Genomic DNA, 20,137 nt, shown 5'->3' with positions numbered 1-20,137 from the left:
GCCGTGCGCGGGGCCCGCGGAGCAAGTGGCGCACTGCGCCCTCGCTGCGCCCGGCGCCGGATCTGCGGCGCGCCCTCGCCCGCGCGGAGCGGGGCCGCCCGGGACCCCCGCGCCCCCGCTAGCCGGGGCCCCTCCGCCCCGGTCGGCGGCCCGGGACGCTGCAGCGCCCTCGGCCGGGGCCGGAACCGGGCGCGCAACGGCGCCTCGCGTCGCGCTGCGAAGCTTTGGCGAGCCGGAGGTCCTTCCACGGGCGCGCGCGCTTGTGGGGGTGTGTGTGTGTGGGGGGGTGTGTAGGGGGCTTAGCCGTACAACCCTGCTTATTAAATCACAAGCATTCTTACCCATCCAGCCTTAAAAGGGATCAATATCTCTGAATAACCCGGGATGTCCTGGTTGCAACCCCTATGGAAGGACACTGACCCCCACCCCCCTCAAAGCATAGGAATCTCAGTTCGCCCAAAGGAACAGCAGCCAACTTCTCAATCAGTTCTCTTTCCACCCTGAAGATCGCACTTTGCAATTCGGAGAACAAACAGCCTAGAATTGTCCTTGTTGTTGTGTAAGTTTTTGCAGAGTGGAGCCCGCGGGATCAGAAACTTGGCAGGGGTGTGTAGATGTCGTGGAAGATACCCGCTAACTACAGGGTCGTGGGGATGAAAGTATGGCTGAATGTCAGCTTCCCTGAAGCTGAAACTTTGCAGAATTAACACTGTGGCAAAGCCAATAACTCGCTGCTTATGGTTTGATGTTTCGATGTCTGTCATTTGTTTTAAACTTTTAAGCAAGTCACTTGGAGGCCTGACCTGGGCCAGAAGGCAACCCAGAAATAATTGTATATATCTGTAAAAAAGATACAGCATCCTGGCTTTCCTGTGTTCATTAACTGTTGTAGTGAGACAAGGTTTCTATTTAAACGTAAATAAATTTAATCTAGATACAGCCTCATCCCCCTTCCTTTAGGGTTTCTCTCCTGGAGACCGCTGCTACGAAGTGTTATGCAGATGGAAAAGTTCTCCCAACAATTTCTGGATTTCTGATGTCAGATTCGTGTCTGTCTGTCTGTCTTTGCGTGTGTGGGTGTGGAGGACATTGGACTGTTTGTCCTATGCAGAAAACAGAAGGTCATTTTTGATTTCTCGGCCTACAGAATTGCTCGCTTTGCTGATCCCAGCACGCTCAGAGAGCTGGCAATTCTTGTGTAGATGGTCCGATTTGGGATGAGTCAACGTTATTTATTTATTTGGGTATTTTTATCCCGTCCAATTACATTGCGGGTCTCCGGACAGCTTAAAAATTGACATCCAATAAATACATACAAACTCAAATAATCCATAACTTTGGATGTTCACCCTTGTGGACAGACCCAAGCCTCCACTTTGCCAAGAGATATTTATTTAAAGCTTTTATCTCCTGCCCTTCACCCTATCAGTAATACAATAAAATAAATAAATAGGACACAACATCCAAATTAGAGTAGATAAAACCCAATCTTAAAAACTCAGCTAACTTTTAAAATAATGCCAGTGTGGTGTCGTGGTTAAGAGCACGGGACTGGGACTCAGAGGATCTGGGTTCGAGTCCCCGCTCGTCCATGGAGCCACCTGGGGGACTTTGGGCCAGGCACAGATTCTCAGCCCGACCTACCTCACAGGGTTGTTGTGAGGATAAGATGGAGGAGGAGAATGATGTCAGCTGCCTTGAGCCCTTTGTAGGAAAAACGCAGGATATAAATCGAAAGATAAATAAATTAAAAAGGGGATGCCGAAATGAAAATAGCTTCATGTTGCTTGTAAATTTGGAAAGCTATGGATATATTCCTTTGCAAGTTGAGACAGAAAAAGAACCTTAAGCTCCCCAGTGAACCTCATCCAGGATTACTAAGAGCTGAACACCTTTTTCCCGTCTCAACTTGTGTAGGATTGTCTGATTATACTTTCATAAACTTGTGCTTCTACAGACTTGTATAAGTAAGAATTCCTAAGAGTGAAGGATGCTTTTTGATACCATGTATCATTATTGCTAATCCAATCCTTTCCCCTTCACTATTTCTTTATATTTAAAACTTTAATGACATGTATTATTGTTGTAAATATTTATATACCTCTTTATTTCTAAAAATATGTCAAGGTGCTGTGCAACGATTTAAATCAATGCTTTAACACAGCAAAAGCAACGGCAATAAAAACAGATGTACAGAATTTTTAACAGCTTAAGGACATAACCTTTGGCTTCTCAACATGGTCTGGGGGCCACTGGGTTTTGGACAGGCCCGGCTCCAAAGTACTGGGTCTCCGGAGGCCACATCCTGCCTCACTTCCCTCTCTGCTGTCCAGTTTTCAGACCCATCCAGAGAGATGGAGAATTCAGTCATGTGGCTCACCCTGGCTTTGCTCTCCAGCAAGACATCTTTACGCTTGATGATCTTTGGCAGAATGCATTTCACAATTTGGGAGCAATGCAAGAGATCTGCAGATCTTTAATATACAGGCAGACTCATGGTGGTCATTTAGATTTGTGGTTTTCAAGCTTTCCACAGCGGGGGACTGGCGAGGACAAGAAAGCCACCTCGGGTACCACTGAGGCAGAAGCAAAAAGCACCGTGCACAGAATATAGTGTTCTGTGTATTAGTTTCCCTACGCAATGCCCAGAACATGAGCATTCTCCAAACAACCAGAAACTGAGCAACAAAAATGTCAACACGAGAACGAAATCATAAAATCAGTGCAGCGTGGCTCCTCCTGAGCCATCTCTCCCCTCCCTGGCGGCATCGGTGTCTCCCCAGGAATGCAATGCCAAGCAGGACGAGGTGGTGGAGCACAGCCAGGCCCCATGGTGTTCCTTGGCAAGCAGGATGCGACCCCTCCACGGACACTGATTTAGGTAGCCCGTTCCTAAGCCATTCAGCGCTTTGAGGCAGAAAAGCATCACTTCGACCTGAGCCTGAGAAGCGAATCCAAACCAGTATCAGCTTTTTGGGAACAGCTGTTCGTGCAACCACTTTAAAGCATTGATTTAAATCGTTGCACAGCACCTTGACATATTTTTAGAAATAAAGAGGTATATAAATATTTACAACAATAATACATGTCATTCAAGTTTTAAATATAAAGAAATAGTGAAGGGGAAACGACTTGCTGGTTAGCAGCCTTAGTTAAAGGGTATTTGGGACTGAAACCTAGAAGCTGGCGGTGCTTTTAGCAGCCTTTTTAGCACCCTCCAGATGTGCCGGCCGGTAATGGCCAGGCTGGCTGGGGATGATGGGAGATGTAGTTCCATGCATCTAGAATTCGCTGTGTTGAGGCAGGTGGTCTTCAGGGAGTTTCCTGAAGGAATACAGAAGACCAGTTTACTCTTCTGCTGGCCCGTTTTTTTTCCCCCCCACTATTGCTTTGAGCAGAGGTAGGCAGAAGTTCAATCCGAACCCCGTGGTAGGATCTTCAAAGCCTCAGGTCAAACCAGTCCTTCCAGGTTGCATCAGGCAGGTGCTTCTGATTACAGATCACTCGTAGTTTTAAGGATACCTGGCCTATGATCTCCCGAACGTTGGCTTTCTGGGCGACAACTCCTTGAGACCAGCTTTGATCAAATTTACCTGAGTTGTCTGGGAGGCTGACACTCAATCTCATCTCCTCTCTTTTCCCCTGTCTTTTAATTTTGGTGATGTGCTTGGATTCTAGAAACCTGCCCCTCTCTTTTCCACAGTGCACCTGCATGAAAAGAGGAGACATCGGTAGGGGAACCTTACTGGAATGTCCTTCTGTTTTTATATTTCTGGATGATGCTAATTTCCCCTGATCAGTCAAAGTCGATTCAATTTGAAATGTTCCCTTTTGGGGTGGGAACTGTTTTCTGCAGCACCGTAACCACAGAGCTTTGCTTTCGACTTCCTCTGCTGTTCTTTTTTTAAAACACACACTCTGGCAAGAGAGAGGAGATCCATTCAAAATACGTGGCATCCGATCTTTGGCTTGTCTTTTTCTCTCTGGCCCAATGCCAGTTTAAAAAGCAGATTAAAGTTCAGCAAGCTGCTGGCTTCCCAGTTCCCGTTGCATGATCTGCTGAAAAGCCAAGGATATTAAATGGTAAATATTTCAAAACATTAACTCTGAATTGTCTGAAGGCCATTTTTAATTGACCTGCTGTGAGCTTTGAAATGGGAGCTGGGCAAAAAGACTATAAAGGGGGACGTGAATTTTCTGCAAAACTATTCATCAGAAAATTTTAGATGTCCTTTATTTCCAAAGAGGATGTTGTCCCTCTAACAGCCAAAAATACCTAGATCAAAATATTTGATAGGAGAATAAAACACGCACTAGGATCCTGCACGTCTACACAGATGTAAACTCCACTGAATTAAAGAGGACTTATTCCCAGTCCCAGGAAAGAGTGAGAAATTCCATCTTTACGCTATAATATTGTTCCTACTTACCTGGGAGTAAATGCAATAGAATACCATGGAATACCATGGAACTGACTTGAGTGAATCTGTTTGCTCTGCTAGTTTGGCTAAAATGATATGTATTCTAAGAAAAGCAAAGTTTTACTTGGGAAAACTGATTTTCTAGAATATTTTGAGATGATAATTTCATGACAAGCACTTCCCTTGTTTAAAAGTTAAGGATATTTTTGAAGATGCCAAAGAGTCACATAATCTGCTTGTATTTTATTTTATTGCTTATTTTTTAATGCGTTACCGCTTTTTATGGTGTTTTTATCTTGTAATTATGAGCCACCCTCAGGTTCCGTGGCATGACTGGGTGGCATCCAAATGCTTTGAATACATAAATGATATCAAATTTAGCAGAGCTCATGGGTTGCGTGTGCATTTTTGCAGAATCCAAATAAGCGTGTTGCATTTTTGTTTTGCATCGCTGAGGGCCAGTTCCCTGCAAACAATCAAACAAAAACAATCACCATTTAGAAACTGACTGATCTGTAGGACATTGTATCCATTTGTTATGATTCTAATCACAACATGAGAAACATTTCCATGGAAATATTTGGGAAAAGGAAACTTTTTGCAGGGAGAGACCTCCACCATACGTCACAGCAGAATGACGTTTAGCACTGGGGCTGAGCTGAATTTTCATGGGGAAGCACTTGGGCAGAAAAGGGGAAAATGCAGAAAATGCAGTTTTGTAGAAGCACCAGAAGGTTTTCTCAAAGATTCGCCTGTCCAAACGCCGTACCCTTTTCTGGAGCCATTTCGCTCCAGCTTGCTTTCTATCTCAGCAACTGCTTTCGCTCTTTTACGCATCCTGGCCAAATCAGGGACCACGTCGCCATCCCTCTCACCCTCTCTCTGACTGCAAGAAAGTTTGTTTATGCTTTTATATGCCATCCTATTATATAAAGATCTCAGGACGGCATACAGTGTTTAAAAGAACAATTAAAACCACAACCACTTCTAATTAATTAATTAATTAAAACAGAATAATATATAAGACAAAACAGTAACTCACAAAACAAAACGAGCGACTGAAAGTTAAAAGCTGCTGATTTTAAAACACTGTTTAGATGAAAAGACATGATTTGAATGATTGCTCTGCATTTCACCGTAACATATTAAAAGAAAACTCCCCCTCCGCTTCCAAGAAGTCATACTAAAACTCGTCAGTGTCGGTCCAAAGAACCCCTAGGCGGTTTCTCCTCCGTTTCTGGAGCAACTCTTTAAGGTGGGTGTCTGTTTTGTCCAAGGGGGGGGGTGAGTTTTTGGCATGATTCAGGCTTCCTGGCTCTCTGAGAGCTGATGCTCCGCGAATCTGCTGATTTGGGGGTAGTCCTTGCGCTGGTTCTCTTTCTTGCCTCTTCCTCAGCTGGGATGGACCGTAATAGCTGTTGTTGTGTCAGACTAGGCTACTGTAATGCAGTGCACAAGGGGCGAAGCTTGGAGACTGCTCTGATTGCAGCTACTTTGGACGCACTCTGAGTTTTGGGGGCGGCGTTGGATTTCTCAGGCCTGGTTTTCAGTGCTGGCTTTGACCTTTTGTGTCCTTTTTTATTTATTTTATTTATTTTTCGATTTATAGCCTGCCTTTTTCCTACATAGGGTTCAAGGCAGTTTACATCGTTCTCCTCCTCCATCTTATCCCCACAACAACAACCCTGTGAGGTAGGTTGGGCCGAGAGTCTGTGACTGGCCCAGAGTCACCCAGTTGGCTCCATGGCTGAGCGGGGACTCGAACCCGGATCCCCTGAGTCCCAGTCCCATGCTCTTCACCACTGCACCACACTGGCTCTCATCCTTCAGGGATTAGGACGAGTATTGGAAGGATTTCACCTGTCTTCATATTTATTATTATTATCACTACCTTGCATTTATATTCCACTTTTTCCTTCTGGCAGGAAACCCAAAGCAGATTATGAGGTGCTCTGCCTCTCCTTTTTCTCTGCACAACAACCCTGCGAGGTAGTTCTGGCCTTCCCAGACCTGGAAATCTTCAGTAGTACGCCATCTACGGGTCCCTTCAGCATCCGAAGTGAGACAGGTTGCTAGGGAGCGCGCCTGCTCAGTGGTGGCACCCTGGTTGTAGAATACCGTGCCCAACTGGCAGCAGCTCCATCAGTATCTCAGCACCGGGCCAAAGCCTCATTATTTCCCCACACTTTTTAATCCCTTGGTGGAAAGAGCTCCAGCTTTACACCACTTAAGATTTGCTCTCTCAGTTGGGGTTCCCCAACCAAAGATCCCCCACCTGTGCTGGATTGCAATCCCCATTATCCTCAGCCCTGCTAGCTGCGAATGCTGGCAATCCAGGGAGGCTTTTTCATCATTATTCCAGCTGCATTTTTGTTGTTTTTAAATGCATTTCACTGAGATACTCGGGACACGAAAGTCCAGTCCCTCCTCACCTGCCTTAACCCTGCTTTATTTATAAGTTGTTGCTTTTTCATTTTCAAATCCAGGGACTGGAAGAGTACTCCGGGGGGAAAGGCTTCTAAAATTATCCACCAGCGCAAGGAATTCGGGAAGGCCGCCTCTGGACTACTGGGGCGCACGGAGCGCTGTGTTTGGTTGATGCCCGTTGGATTCAAATCCAGGCGCCGATCTTGCCCTTCGGGATGGCTGCCCTCACTAGCTGCCCGAGTCCGGAGAACGAGGCTGGTGCGGCCGACACTTCTCCTCTCCTCCCGGAGGGGAACCCCAAACACAAAGGGCTTCTCCAGCTGGGCTCTCTCTTCGGCACCCGGACCGAAAAGTTTGTCATTGCGAGAAGCGACAGCGTGCCGGAAGAGAACGTTTTGAAGATCACGGTCACGGAGACAACAGTTATCGAGTCGGACTTGGGCATATGGAACTCGCACGCACTCATCTACCTCACACTGTGGTTCTTCTTCAGCTTCTGTACGCTTTTTCTGAATAAATACATCCTGTCGCTGCTGGAGGGCGAGCCGAGCATGCTAGGTACTATTTCTTCCTCCTAAAAAATAAGAAAAAGCCACTTTCTCACTTTCCGTTGGGATTCTGTTTCCTCTAGGAGGTTTAAAAACAAACACATCCATGTCTTTATTAGATGTATATCCCAGCTTTCCTCTTACAAAGAACTAAAAATGGGTTATAGTGTTCTTCCTTTGCTCTCAATCTTATCCCCACAACAACCCTGTGAGGTAGGCTGGGCGACTGGCCCAAATTTTCCCACTGGACTTCATGGCTGAGCAGGGACTAGAACCCGGATCGCCTGAGTCCCAGTCCTGGACTCTTAACCACTACACCTCATTGGCTCATAGGGTTGGCTGGGTTCAGACAACACAATAACCCGCATCAGGGTTTGAGTAGGGCTTATTGAACTGTGGGTTGTTTTGGGCTTACTATATATAGATTTTAACCCTTCTGCAAGTCTTATGCTGTTACTTCAAACAGAAACCAGGACATCTCACGACATAAATTAAAATTGCATTGCGATCGTCGAAGGAAGCTGCAGGACTGAGCAGTGTAGTTGTGGAATCAGGGCCCGCAGGGCTGCAGCCCCGGCACTTACCAGTTCGCAGGATCACCAGTCCCATGTGCCACGCCCTTCAGATTTCCCTGCTCCGTCTGCCGTCTTCCCAGCTGCTGCCGGGAAGCGAACTTCCCTGGTGCCCTGTTCTGATGCCACGTATTTTGGCTTGGCCTGAACGGAGCACGGGAAACCTCCCGGCCTGGCGGGCCTGATCCCGCGGTGGATCGCAACGGCCGGCTCTGCTTTGCCTTCCCTGCAGGGGCCGTTCAAATGCTGTCGACCACGTTCATTGGCTGCATCAAGCTGTCCGTCCCCTGCTGCCTGTACCAGCACAAGACGCGCACGTCGTACCCCCCCCAACTTCATCATGATCATGCTCTTTGTGGGACTGATGAGGTAGGCGGCGGTGTCTTCCGTGGCTCCGATCGGCCCCTATGCGGTTTTATGCATCCCCTGCTTTTCCCTTAGATTTTATCCATCCATTCATTCGTTCGTTCTGACCTTCCTTTTTCTGTGCGAGGAACCCAGGGTAGCATACCCAGCCCCCGCTCCATTTGATCCCTACAACAGCCCTGCGAGGTTGGGTGGGCTGAGAGTCGGTGCCTGGCCCCAGGTCACTCAGGAGCTGCAGGGCCAAGTGGCAGCTAGAACCCGGACCTCCTGTGTTCCAACCCAACGTTCTGCTCTGCTAACCAATCTGTACGGCGCTTCGAAGTGCCAGAATGCAGGAGCATTGGAAATTGTCTTTGAACTGGTTTGGTTTTTTCAAAACAGAGCAGGCTGCTGGGGAACCTGAGCTCAAACATTCTGGTATTTCTTTGCATCCATATGGACTAGAAACCTGGGGGCTGTTTTTGCTCTTTTGGTGAAAGATGAGACGCTCTGATCAAGGGCTTGTCTTCTGAGATACGTGTTGGTGCACCTTGCACGCAAAGGGTGTTCTCCACGCTGCAGATAAGATTCACAGCAAGGCAGTTTGTCTGCCGCATTAACGAAAAATGTCTCGTTTCCGACTTTATCCCCCTTTCCTTCCCAGGTTTGCAACGGTGGTCCTGGGCCTGGTCAGTCTGAAGAACGTCGCAGTTTCCTTCGCCGAGACGGTTAAAAGCTCCGCGCCCATTTTTACCGTCATCATGTCCCGGATGATATTAGGGGAATACACTGGTAAGTGTTGCCGCTGCAACGGAAGGGGTTGAAAAACTCGGGTGTGAGTCGTGATCGTCTGTCCTGTGTGTTTGCCGAGTCCCTTCCAATTTCAGTGTTTGCGTCCGGGTGTCAGTTGTTTACGTAGTTGGGAGCAGGAGGTTTGTGGGGAAACAGGCCACCCAGAGACAAGGGCGTGGGCGGCAGGAGAGGCTGGGTGTTCCTCATGCATTGCAGCTGTTATCCTGAGCTTTCCAGGAGCTGTCCGTGCTGGTAGAGGTGCTGTCCTTCCTGGCACGCCTAGCCGGGACCGCAGATAACAAGGGACCCCAATAATGCAGAGTGCTTTGTGGATGCGTGGCAACGGGAGCTGCCAGGAGTTTTCAGCTGCTCGGGACAGGTGTTTTTGTCACCTGAGTGGGGATCAAATATCGCCCACCCAAGGCCAAGCCCTCCCGAAATGCTGCACAGCATCATGGGGAGCCGTTGCGAAAGCCTGTTTCCCGCAGGCTGTTCGGAGTTGAACCAGAGGGTGCGGGGGATGCCGAGGGAGCGTGGCGAGCGGTGATGTGTCCCTGCGTGTACAGCATGGCGACAGAGCGAGTCAGAAGGGGCCTCCCGGGCCATCTAGTCTGACCCCCGGCTCCAGCCGGCTCCGCTCATGACACGCCCGCCCTGTGCATGTCCAAAACAGGACGTGTGCCACGTCCCCGTGGACCCTGGGCGTGCGACAGCTCTGAGCGTGCATTCTAGCCTTTGCTTATGTTCGGGCCTCCAGCCCCTCTGCCGTTCGTGGCACGTGCGTCCCAGGCTTGTGCAGATGGGTGGATCTAGCCAGTGACTCCCGCCACATCGCACGGGTGCAGACGCCTTCGCCCGTCCCAACGTGGCCCCCTGCAGAACTTTGGGGAGGAAGCTCTCGGCCTTCCTGCTTGCCCACTGGGGAAAATGGGGCTTGTAGTTCCCCGCAGCCCCAGGGAAGCAGGTGGGAAAGGTTGCTCTGGGCGAAGAGAGGCCCCTTCGTCCATCCGGCGTCGTAGCAAACAGGCGAGCCGAGAGCCGCCGATTCAACGTGGAGCCGCGAGGGCGAGGGCCTGGCCCGGCTCTGGAAGGGCCACGGTTTGAAACCTTGCCTGTCATTTCCCTTTCCCCCTCCGGCCCCGGTCGGCCCAGGATTGCTCGTGAACCTTTCCCTCGTGCCCGTGATGAGCGGCCTTGCTCTCTGCACTGCCACGGAGCTGAGCTTCAACTTCCTCGGGTTTTCGGCGGCTTTGTCCACGAACATCATGGACTGGTAAGGACGCCGGAGGCTCCGGGGGAGGCGCTGGCCGGGCAGGGATGTCGCGTCCTCGCCTGGCTGTCCGCTGCCGCAGCGCTCGTGGAACCCGGCCGCAAAACGGGGGCTTGTGGGGAAGGGCTGTAGCTGGGTGGTAGAGTCCTTGCGTGGTGCTCCGGAGGGCCAGCGTCTTCGGGTGAGGCTGGGAAACTCTTGTCTTTGCACACTTGCCAGGGATCCTGGGGGGGCGGGGAGCCTCCCCCCCCCATGCTGGGGCTGCAAACAGAAGGGGCAGGGAACCTGTTCATCCTGCCAATGGCTGCATTCCCAGGCGGCGGGAGTATTCTATTGGCCGGAGCATCCTGGCAGTGGGTGGGGCGGAAGCCACTTGTGGGCGGGGCTACTTCTTGCTTTCGCTTTTTCTTTCTCTTTCCACCCCCCCCATTTCTCTCTTAGTCTTCTGCATTTCTTTCCCTCTGGCTCCAGAACCCCCATTCTCTCTCTCTGTCTCTGTCTCTCTCTCTCTCTCTGCCAGCCCCATTTCCCAGCCCCCTTCCTTCCAGACCCCCTCATTCTCTTCCTCTTGCTCTTCCCCCCCACCCAGGGGACTTCTGACCCAGGGAGAGCTTGCTTCCGCCAGAATCTGCTTAGATCGCGTGGGGGCTCTCTTAAAATCAGGCCCGGGAGCCCTTGTTTGGCCCGGGTTCGGGTTAGAAGAAGCCCTGCTACTTGCATCCGGGCTCAGCCTGTGCTTCATTCCGCCAAACTCTGCGTCGGAATGTGTCCTGAGCTTTCCTGGATTGCCCCAAAACTGCCCCTCCGCCTGATTCCTCCCCAGCCGCACCTAACAAAAGCGTGTGGTTTCCTTCCCTTTGTAGCTTGCAGAACGTTTTCTCCAAGAAGCTGCTCAGCGGAGACAAGTACCGGTTCTCGTGAGTACCCGTCAGGTTGCCCAAGCAGAAACCCTCCCTGCCTCAACCCACGACCGGCTGCTGGGGGAGCAAAGCAATACATACCTGATCTGCTTTCCTTTCTCACCTGCCCCCCCCCCCCAGCGCTCCAGAGCTCCAGTTCTACACCAGCGCGGCGGCGGTTGTCTTGCTAATTCCTGCCTGGATATTTTTCATGGTGAGTTGGAGACCCCGGTTTTCCCCTGCGATTCGGGGACGCGTGTGGAGCACGCAGCTCGTTACCCTCCCTGGCCCGCTTCAGGCTGCCTTTTCTCCAGACTCTCGGACAGCTTGAGAGAAAATTAGTGCCAGAGGACTGGGAGGGATGCCGATCATGTTTTGCTGCTTTTGATACAAGACAGAAAATACCCGGCCCGGGATGGATGTGTCAGGATTTCCGCTAGATATCCAGGCTTGGGGACAAGGGCTGCTTCTCCATTTCTCTTTTATCCTGTGTTTTGCCTCTGTTCTGCTCATGGCGCAGCCTCTTCCCTCCTTCATGAGTTTCCAAAGACTTTCCCACCCACTGCCCCAGCCTCCTCTTTCCCAGCTTCCCTTTGAACTGATTCACCATTGACATTTAAATGCCATCTCCAAACAGCCATTAAGTTCAGGACGAAACTATGCAGAAATAAAACAGCAGCGATTTCCCCTTTGGAAGAGGCTCAGCTGAAGAGCTGCCTCCTCATCCTCTTTCTAGAGGCCAAGCGTTTGGGGACCGGCCGTGGGGAGCAGGTGGCCTAGTGTGGGGGCGATGCAGGAGCAAGGCCTTTTGCATATGCCCGACACACGGACTCCCTGCCTCCCCGTGCCTTCAATACCCTCCTGCCTCCTGCAGATCTATTCAAGTTCGCAAGTAAGCAATGCTTGGATCGTTGTTCCGTTTAACCGTTTCCGTGCTGTCTAGGCCTGGGCTAGGAACTCAGTTCCTCAAGGGAAGCCCATCCCGAATCAAACCAGGCCCTCTCTCTCTTCCTTAGGATATGCCTATCATCGGGAAAAGCGGGAAGAGCTTTGAGTATGATCAGGATGTGGTCATGCTGCTCCTGATGGTTGGCGTCCTCTTCCATCTCCAAAGCGTCACCGCGTACGCCTTGATGGGCAAGATTTCCCCCGTCACCTTCAGGTAAACACAGGCGGAGAAATCCCCCCACTCAGTTCTGTCCGGCCACGATTCTGCACTCGATAAACGTGGCTTTGAGAGGAGCCCTGCCCGGCTGAGCAACGGAGGACGATTTTGTGGGAAAAGGTGTCTTTTGAGCTAAATGATGCAAATACGAAAAAGTGACAGAGAAATGTTTTCAGATAAAGAGCTTTTCCCAGGGTTGATGCTCTGCTTTTTGACCAGAGGTTGGCCTCTGTGTCAGGCTTCCGGAGGTATTTAGAATTGCCTGGTAGACCTCCGAAAGTCTGCAGTAGATCTGGTAGGTTTTCAGAGTCAGTGTTGCTTGGAAGTTCAGTTCAGTTCAGACTCAGGGACCCAGGCTAACAAATACAGATTTAAAGGGACAAGATAAGTTGGACATCATTCAGAAAGAAAATGGCCTAGTTAAAACTAGACAAGCAGCCTAATAAATGGAAATCATTTCTGGAGCGTGCCATATATGTGGGGTTTGTGAGCAGCAACAGTGTGAGAAGGCCCATCAGACTGAAGTGTGGGGTGTGCAAGCCAGCGCTTTCTGGCAGAATCTCTGTCCGTTGGTGGTGCTGGTGGGAACCCATAGCAGGTAAAGTTCAAAACATCACATGGCACCTGGTCTTCCACTCTGGCATAGAGGTTAGAGTGCTGGAGTAGGACTGGGGAGGCATGGGTTCAAATGCTTGCTCTGTCATGAATCTCACTGGGTGATCTTGGGCCAATCACTCCCAGCTTGGCCTACCTCAAAGGGTTGTTGTGAGGGAAACTGTCCAGGCAGGGGGAACCATATACAGTGTCCTCAGCTGCTTGGGAAAAATACAGTGTGATACAAACCGTATTGCCAATGTAGTAAATAGCACCACTGACTGAGGGTGATGGGAGTTGTAGTCCATCCCATCTGGAGGGCACGAGGTTGAACTGAAGCTGAAATAAAATAAGAATCACAGGATGATGATGATATTAAATAAGAAGAAGGATTCCCCCATCTAACTTTGCTTGAATTCCCATTTCTAGCAATGTGTCATTGGCTCTGCCTCCAAGCCTCCATTTTGCTTCTAGTTCCACCCCCTCTTCACCCTCCAGCCTCCATTTTGCACTTTCCCTTACTGGGTCTGGGGCTAGTTTTAAAAAAAGATGCAGCACTGTAGATCCCACAACCCTGAAATCCACTCATACATGCCATAAAACAAGCACTATCAGTCGGTTTTGTCGGGTTTGTCAAATCCGAGCATTGCTGTCCTAAATTCTTGGAGTTATTACTTATAACCCAATAATTTGAGGTTATGAATTCTCCCCAAATTCTCCCAGGGGCCGTAGCTGAGTTCTCCCAGCTCTTTTTTCCCCCAGTAATCAGTGAGAGCTACTGTGATAAGCTTGAAGTTTTCCAGGCAGCTGGCCAGTACAGTAAAAACCAGAATTGTAGAGAATAACGTGTCACACGGACCTAATGGAGATGCTCTCAGCAGTTCCAAACAATAACTCAAAGGATTTTAGAATATGAAGACAAAGACTCCGGGAAGACAACTATAGAATTGCAATAACCATAAAATATTATTCCCCCGTCATCCGCTCTGGTTGGGCCTCCCTGCAGGGAACGATTCATTAGATTCAGCACGGCTGCATCACGTAACTTCCAACGGGAGATTTATCTGGGTTCCCGTTATTCCTCGTCCATTCAAGACAGTTCCTAGAAAAGATGGCTGTGGAACAATTCAAACGTCCCAAGCGTGCAGGCGGGGCGAGCGCGTTCACACAAGCATGGCTTGTCGGGGGGCCTTGTGCCAACGAGCATCTTTAAGTGTGCGGTGCCCCCAGGTGCTGGACTTGGCAGGGGACCCCCACACCCGGCCCTGCCTCCCCGCTCCCTCCCTCACGTCATTTCCACGTGCTTTGCAGCGTCGCCAGCACCGTGAAGCACGCCCTGTCCATCTGGCTGAGCATCATCGTCTTCGGGAACAAGATCACCAGCCTCTCGGCCGTCGGGACGGTCCTCGTGACGGTCGGGGTGCTGCTTTACAACAAAGCGAAGCAGCACCAGCAAGCAGCCATTCAGAGTCTGGCGGCCGCGGCCCTGCCTACTCCCGTTTCCCAGAACAGCGAGTCTGAGCCACCCATTTGCAAAGCTGTATGAAGGACGCGGCCTTCCGTCCCTCCGCTGCAACTTGCCACGACCAGCTCGCGGTTTCGGGGGGTCCTTTATTCTCGATAATCAACAGCACCCGGAGTTCGTTACGCTTCCAGGGCCGCGTGTCTTTCCCTGTGGAGCAAAATGGGAAACGTTGGCTGAGAAACAGAACCTTTCTGAGGGAGAACTCTGGGAAAGGGATTCCTTTTCGTGCTTGGCTCCGGAGGGAAATCAGAGGCTGACGGGTAAGACTCTGCCAAAGCAGTGCAAGCTAAGACAAGTTTCCCCGTGTTCTGGACACACGTGCATCAGGCCAAACACCCGTCCACTGCATCGCGGACATCTCTTGCAGCGCCTGTGAGCTGATACAACCGTGTTTGGGCAGGCCAGATTTTTAAGGCACGTTGGCTCGAGTGGAATGCCGCTGCAGGTCCACTTGGAAAGACTCGGACCAGCAGAGGGGATGCACTGGGAAGGGGGCTGCACAGGGCTTTTAACCCCACTGCATCCCACTGCCGATTCCAGGGGGAATACCACTGTCTGTCAAGAGCGGGGACCGTCTTGAGATGTTCAAGATGACATCAGAAATGTTGACAAGACTCCTGTGTGTGTACACCTGGTTTTAATTCCTGCTTCCACCCAAACTAAAGTTTATAAAGGGATTAGGGTTGCTAAATGCATTATACCCGGGAGCGGGGGTGGTGGGTTGTAGCTTTTCAACCCATGTTTAATTTTCAGTACTGTACAAACAGGCAGTAAATCATTGACTCTTTGTTGTTCAATAGGAGTCAGTGAAGCGTTTTTCTGAGTGGGTGTCGTGATAAACAAGGAAAAGACCGTTTCGCTCTCTCAATATGGGAGGGAGTTGATTCAGACAATTTTTGGGGTCAAGGCTTAGCACATAAGATCATAACAGCAGGGGGGTGAAAGAGTTGGGGCGCAGAGCTGCATGCTTGATGATGATGGACAAAACCGACTTGGCCGGTCGTTTTGCTCTGGGAAGGAAGTGAGGGCTGGTGGGACAGAGCTCCTCACGCCCACCCTGCTGGCAAATAATTCCACATTTATTCCAGGACAGACTGTTTGACAGTCTCGGCCAAGATTGTCCCCTCTTGACCGCAGTGACTCTCTAGGGCTCTTGGCACAGAGTTGTTCTCCTGCAACCCCATCCTTCTAACTGAAGGATTCTAACCTGGCACATTCCACGCATGGCTTTCCCCCTTGAGTTAGGAGATGATCCCGTTTTTGCAGCCACCGCTGCATCTGTGTCCTGGTATTGTTTGGATTGGTAACAGAGGGACAGGTTGAGCTGCTGGCTGTCAGTGAAGAAACACTTGTTGCTGGGGATCATGGGTTGGAGGGTTCCTGTGAGAAGCAGATTGGGCACTGGGTGACTGGACTGGAGGGACCCTTGCCTGACCCAGCAGGGCTTTTCTGATGTTCCTAAGCTCCATGCAGCATAAGAACACTCTAGGCTGACATTTGTTTGCTTTTTGTGCCCAATCTCCATTCATGAGGACTAGAACCTTATGAATTGGATTTGACATATTCTATGTGGATGGTTTTTGTTTTGGTTTTAAATGAAAATCCTCTGGCAGAGACAGCTGAATGCTGCATTTTGTATGATTCAAAGTGAGTGTGCAATCTTTTGTCATTTAATCTATTCCATAATTTTCTTTTCCACTTGTCCTAGATTGGGGCAAGGAGTACCTAGAAACTGCCCTCTGTTCTCAACAAATCTGATCCCATAATTCCAAATAAGTATTCCAGTAGATCTGCCTTCTGGAATAGTTCTGTGCCTTTCAAGCAGATCTTGGTGTTTGTTTGTTCTTTTGTTTTTGCCAATGAAAGCAGCATTCTTCAGAAGCTGAATTCTGCAGCCGTTAACTCCTAATTTTGCACCTTTCGTGGCAGAATTGTGCCATGCACCCAGCCAGGGCTCAAATTCTGGAGTGGCGGGGGAGGAAGTGAGAGCTTCACAGGATTCCTAGAGCCCCTCTCCAACGTTACCCCACAGGTGGACTCCCTTCTAGCTTCCGAAATGCTAGCTAAGGGGCATTCCAAAAGATGGGGGGTAGCTCCATATAATTCTAGCCCTGCTCATCTCAAATTCTCTTTTCCTTGTTTGACTCAATGGGATAATAAGCAATTTAACATTGTCCCCACCTATGTAGGGGGCAGCTGCCAGGCCCTTCCCTCCCCACAGTCCCAGTGCTGGGACTTGTAGGACTTCTCTCTAGGGAAACAGGTTAATCCGCAAGGAGAGAACAGGCTGAGTGCCAGAGGCATCAGCACCATCAAATGGAGCATCTCCTGTTAAAAAGCTCAGGGGGCAGGAGACCAGAATTCCACTGAGAGCAGAGAGGCGATGGATTCAATAGACTGGTGTAGATTTTTGGAGCATCTGCACAAATAGACGAAGGGGAGGGGGGCTCGTGGGCGGCGGCCTCGGAGCCTGCAAATCTGCAGCTGCAACGGCAGCGTGAGCTGGGGCCGCTTCGCACAGGTAAATCCCCGTGGGAAAGTCTGCGCTTTGCCAAAGAGCAAGGGAGGAGTGTCGCACTCGCTTCGCTCGCTCTGCCGCCTGATCAGATTCCCTGCGGCTTGAGTGTCTTCTTGTCAACTTGGGTTGCTCTTTGGTGCCGTCCTGCGAATTGCAACTGAGGTCGAGGGGGCTTTCCCTGAGGGATGCATGGATCGGATTCCAGCTGGGGTCCACATGCATATCACCTGTGAATGAACGGATAATTCACAGGTGGAGGGGACGGGGGTTGAGGTGATGGTCTGACCCACCCCTGGTGGCACCTGGGTTTGCATGATCAGCAGGCCAATGTGGAGCTCCATGAGGGGGTGAAGAAGCGATCCTTGCTCCTGGGAGCCCTCCGTTGGGATCCCTGCACCCCGTTTCTGCTGCTACTGCAAGGCCTTTGGGGCTTATGGCAACAGGAAGTGGCGGGGAGAGGAGCTGGGCGGGAACAGACACTGAGCCATGATGTGCCCATTCATCCGTCTGGCACATCAAGGCTCCCAAGCTCCACCCAACATGGCCCATGGCTCCATGTGGATGGATGTCGTCCAACCCGCTCCACTTCTGATGGGAATGCCTCTTCCAAGCTGATGCTTTGTACAAGCACTTAAAGAAACATCGGTCTTCAAACCTGATGAACGTACGTGGCACTTCTTAACTGACCAAAAGACTCTTAATTGGTTTGGCAAAGTCATTCATGGACCAGAAACACGGCAGTCCTAAATCTTCAGGGAACAAGGTGCACATTTGTTCAAGTGGCATGGATTTTGCAGTAGCGATACCCTCCTTAGACCGTTAGGGTTTGAACAAACCGAGGCATCGCTAATGTTAATGAATTGTTCTTGAAGTATTTTGGAGTTCTAGTAGAGGAAAATAAATAAATGTTCCCTGAAGTCGGCACATCCTTGAGTGAAATAGTGAAATAAATACTTGGAATGTTTGTCAAACTTGCAGCGCATACAGTTCTTTGCAGAGAACCACAATTGTTAAGTTGGGCATGACAAGTGAACCCGTTGTGACATAGGCTGGTTTAGCGATCTTTAATCCAAGTTCTGCAAGGCCAAAGCTTTAGGCTTGTGTCCTGCGAAAAAGTTGGATATCATTCCCAATAAAACGCATAGGATTGTACTTTCTACCTCTGTTGCGCAAAGGCCGAACCTGTCCCATAGACAATCTAATGGATTTGTTCCATGGACATAGCAAAATGTTTTCTTTCTTCCTGTGGAAACGTTGACAAACATGTCACTGGTGCTTTCGCAATGGGGCCAAACCTTAAATGCTCTGGAGTTCGATGAGACTGAAAATGAGATTCCATAAAAATTCTAGAGCGTTCATTTTTCCAGTATTTTACTTAAGTGTAGCACAGTTGGAGAAAGCTCATGTAAAATGTCCTTCCTTGGTTATCAGCCAGTGTTTGGCCATAATCAGCTGTTTGCAACTGTTGATATTGGTTTAGAATCCTGTGGATAGTCCTTTGTTACTTGTGTGAAATGCAAACAGGAGAAGGGATTTGCTTGTGGCAATGTTTTGTTTCATTTTGAAAAATAAATCTGCAAGTGTAATTCTGTACTTCACTGGTTTCTTTGTAAAATTCTCCTTGGATAAATAAAATAATAAAACTCAGCTCAACTGAATGCCCTTTTAAAGAATTCTGCTCTTTTATGAAGCCATTCCGTAAGCTAAGTTTTGACACTTAGTCATGCTGGAAAATCTTTTGGTGTGTTTTTCAGCAGAACTGTGTCCTCCCCATTTTAAAAAGGCATTGCTCCATCCAATGAATTACAAACCTAATGAAGGCATGCAACAGATGTCAAACTGGGCTAGCGAAAGGAACACAGTGCTTCTCCAATCTGAAAATGTAGGTCATAATTAACTCCTGCCAGTACCAATATGTTATGGCGAGAACAATAGCCCACCAACACTTTTCTTAACATGCAGTTGTTCATCTTTATGCTGCACAAGGCTTCGTTTTGGTTTTTAAGCAAGGAGTCTTAGCTCGGTTAGGCAGGGGCTGGGCACGCAGTGCCCAGCATCCCCAGCCAGGGCTGGGAAAGACCCCAGGCTGCTGGCCCGGGGTGGCTGCTGTCCAGGGTGCTGAAATGCAGCCAACTAGGGGCTGCGGGCTCCCAGGCCGGTTTCCAAAGGGCTGTGCTTGCTTTCCCGCCTCCGCATCCCCTGCCTGGTCTCCGAGAGACTGGAGGCAGCCCGGCTTCTCCGAAGCTGCCCGGAAAGCCACATCACCGGTTTGGACCGGGGTGCCCTGGCCGAGCCTCCTGTGTCTTGGCTTGCATCCCAGCAAAAGCCCAGCACCTTGCAGCCTGCCAAGCCAAAGGCGCCCCGGGTGCTTGGTGGCCGGATTTCTTGGCAAGCCCAGGCAGGCAGCAGAAGCCTGGTGGCTGATCCAAGCCTCGTAGATCAGAGGGGGGCAGAGGCTGGGCTCCTGAAGCCCACCAGCTTTCAGCCTCACCTCCCTCACAGGGTTGTTGTGAGGATGGGGAACGTAACGTAAGCTGCCGTCCCTGCGGGAAAAGCGTGTGCCTTTTTTATGGAAAGGGGTGTGTCTTTCAATGAAATCACTAATTCTGTCAGTGGGCGCATTTTTATTACTGTTTTGTTGTTCTAATGTTTTGCAGTGATTCGTGATTCATGGAAGTGTATTGGATTTAGGGTTTTATTGATGTAGCCCTCCCAGTGGGCTGTGTGGCTAAGGATGCAGGTTAGAAATCCAATACATAGGTAGATAGAGAGAGAGAGAAGGATCACTGAGAGCCAGTGCTGTAGTGGTTAAGAGTGTGGGAATGGGACTTGGGCGATCTGGGTTCTAATCCCCTCTCAGCTATGGATCCAACTGGGTGACTTTGGGCCATGCATGTGAGGTAGGTCTCAGCCCAACCTACCTCACAGGGTGGTTGTTGTGAGGACAAGATTGGGAGTAGGAGGAGCAGAAGGATGTAAGCCGTTTTGAAACCTTTGAAAAAAATAAAAAGGCAGGATATAAACCTAGTAAATAAATTTAAATATAGATATAATAATTAAT

At 49.8% G+C, this 20,137-nt stretch overlaps 1 protein-coding gene across 1 annotated transcript; it reads left to right on the top strand.

The window, feature by feature from the left end:
• The first annotated feature begins 6,513 nt into the window (after nucleotides 1-6,513).
• Nucleotides 6,514-18,734, top strand: LOC123031034 (solute carrier family 35 member E2A-like). Its single transcript, XM_044445451.1, is given in 9 exon segments — nucleotides 6,514-7,406; nucleotides 8,201-8,292; nucleotides 8,294-8,337; nucleotides 8,978-9,105; nucleotides 10,258-10,378; nucleotides 11,239-11,292; nucleotides 11,416-11,488; nucleotides 12,291-12,436; nucleotides 14,345-18,734. Coding segments are annotated over 9 exon segments (1,236 nt in total). The 5' UTR covers nucleotides 6,514-7,063; the 3' UTR covers nucleotides 14,580-18,734.
• Nucleotides 18,735-20,137: the final 1,403 nt, after the last annotated feature.

Source organism: Varanus komodoensis, unplaced genomic scaffold (assembly GCF_004798865.1).
Source record: "Varanus komodoensis strain SLA01 unplaced genomic scaffold, ASM479886v1 scaffold48, whole genome shotgun sequence".
In the NCBI taxonomy this organism is placed as follows: Eukaryota; Metazoa; Chordata; class Lepidosauria; order Squamata; family Varanidae; genus Varanus; species Varanus komodoensis.
The sequence above is the reverse complement of the archived record's forward strand: the minus strand, read 5'-3'. Positions and strand labels throughout refer to the sequence as shown.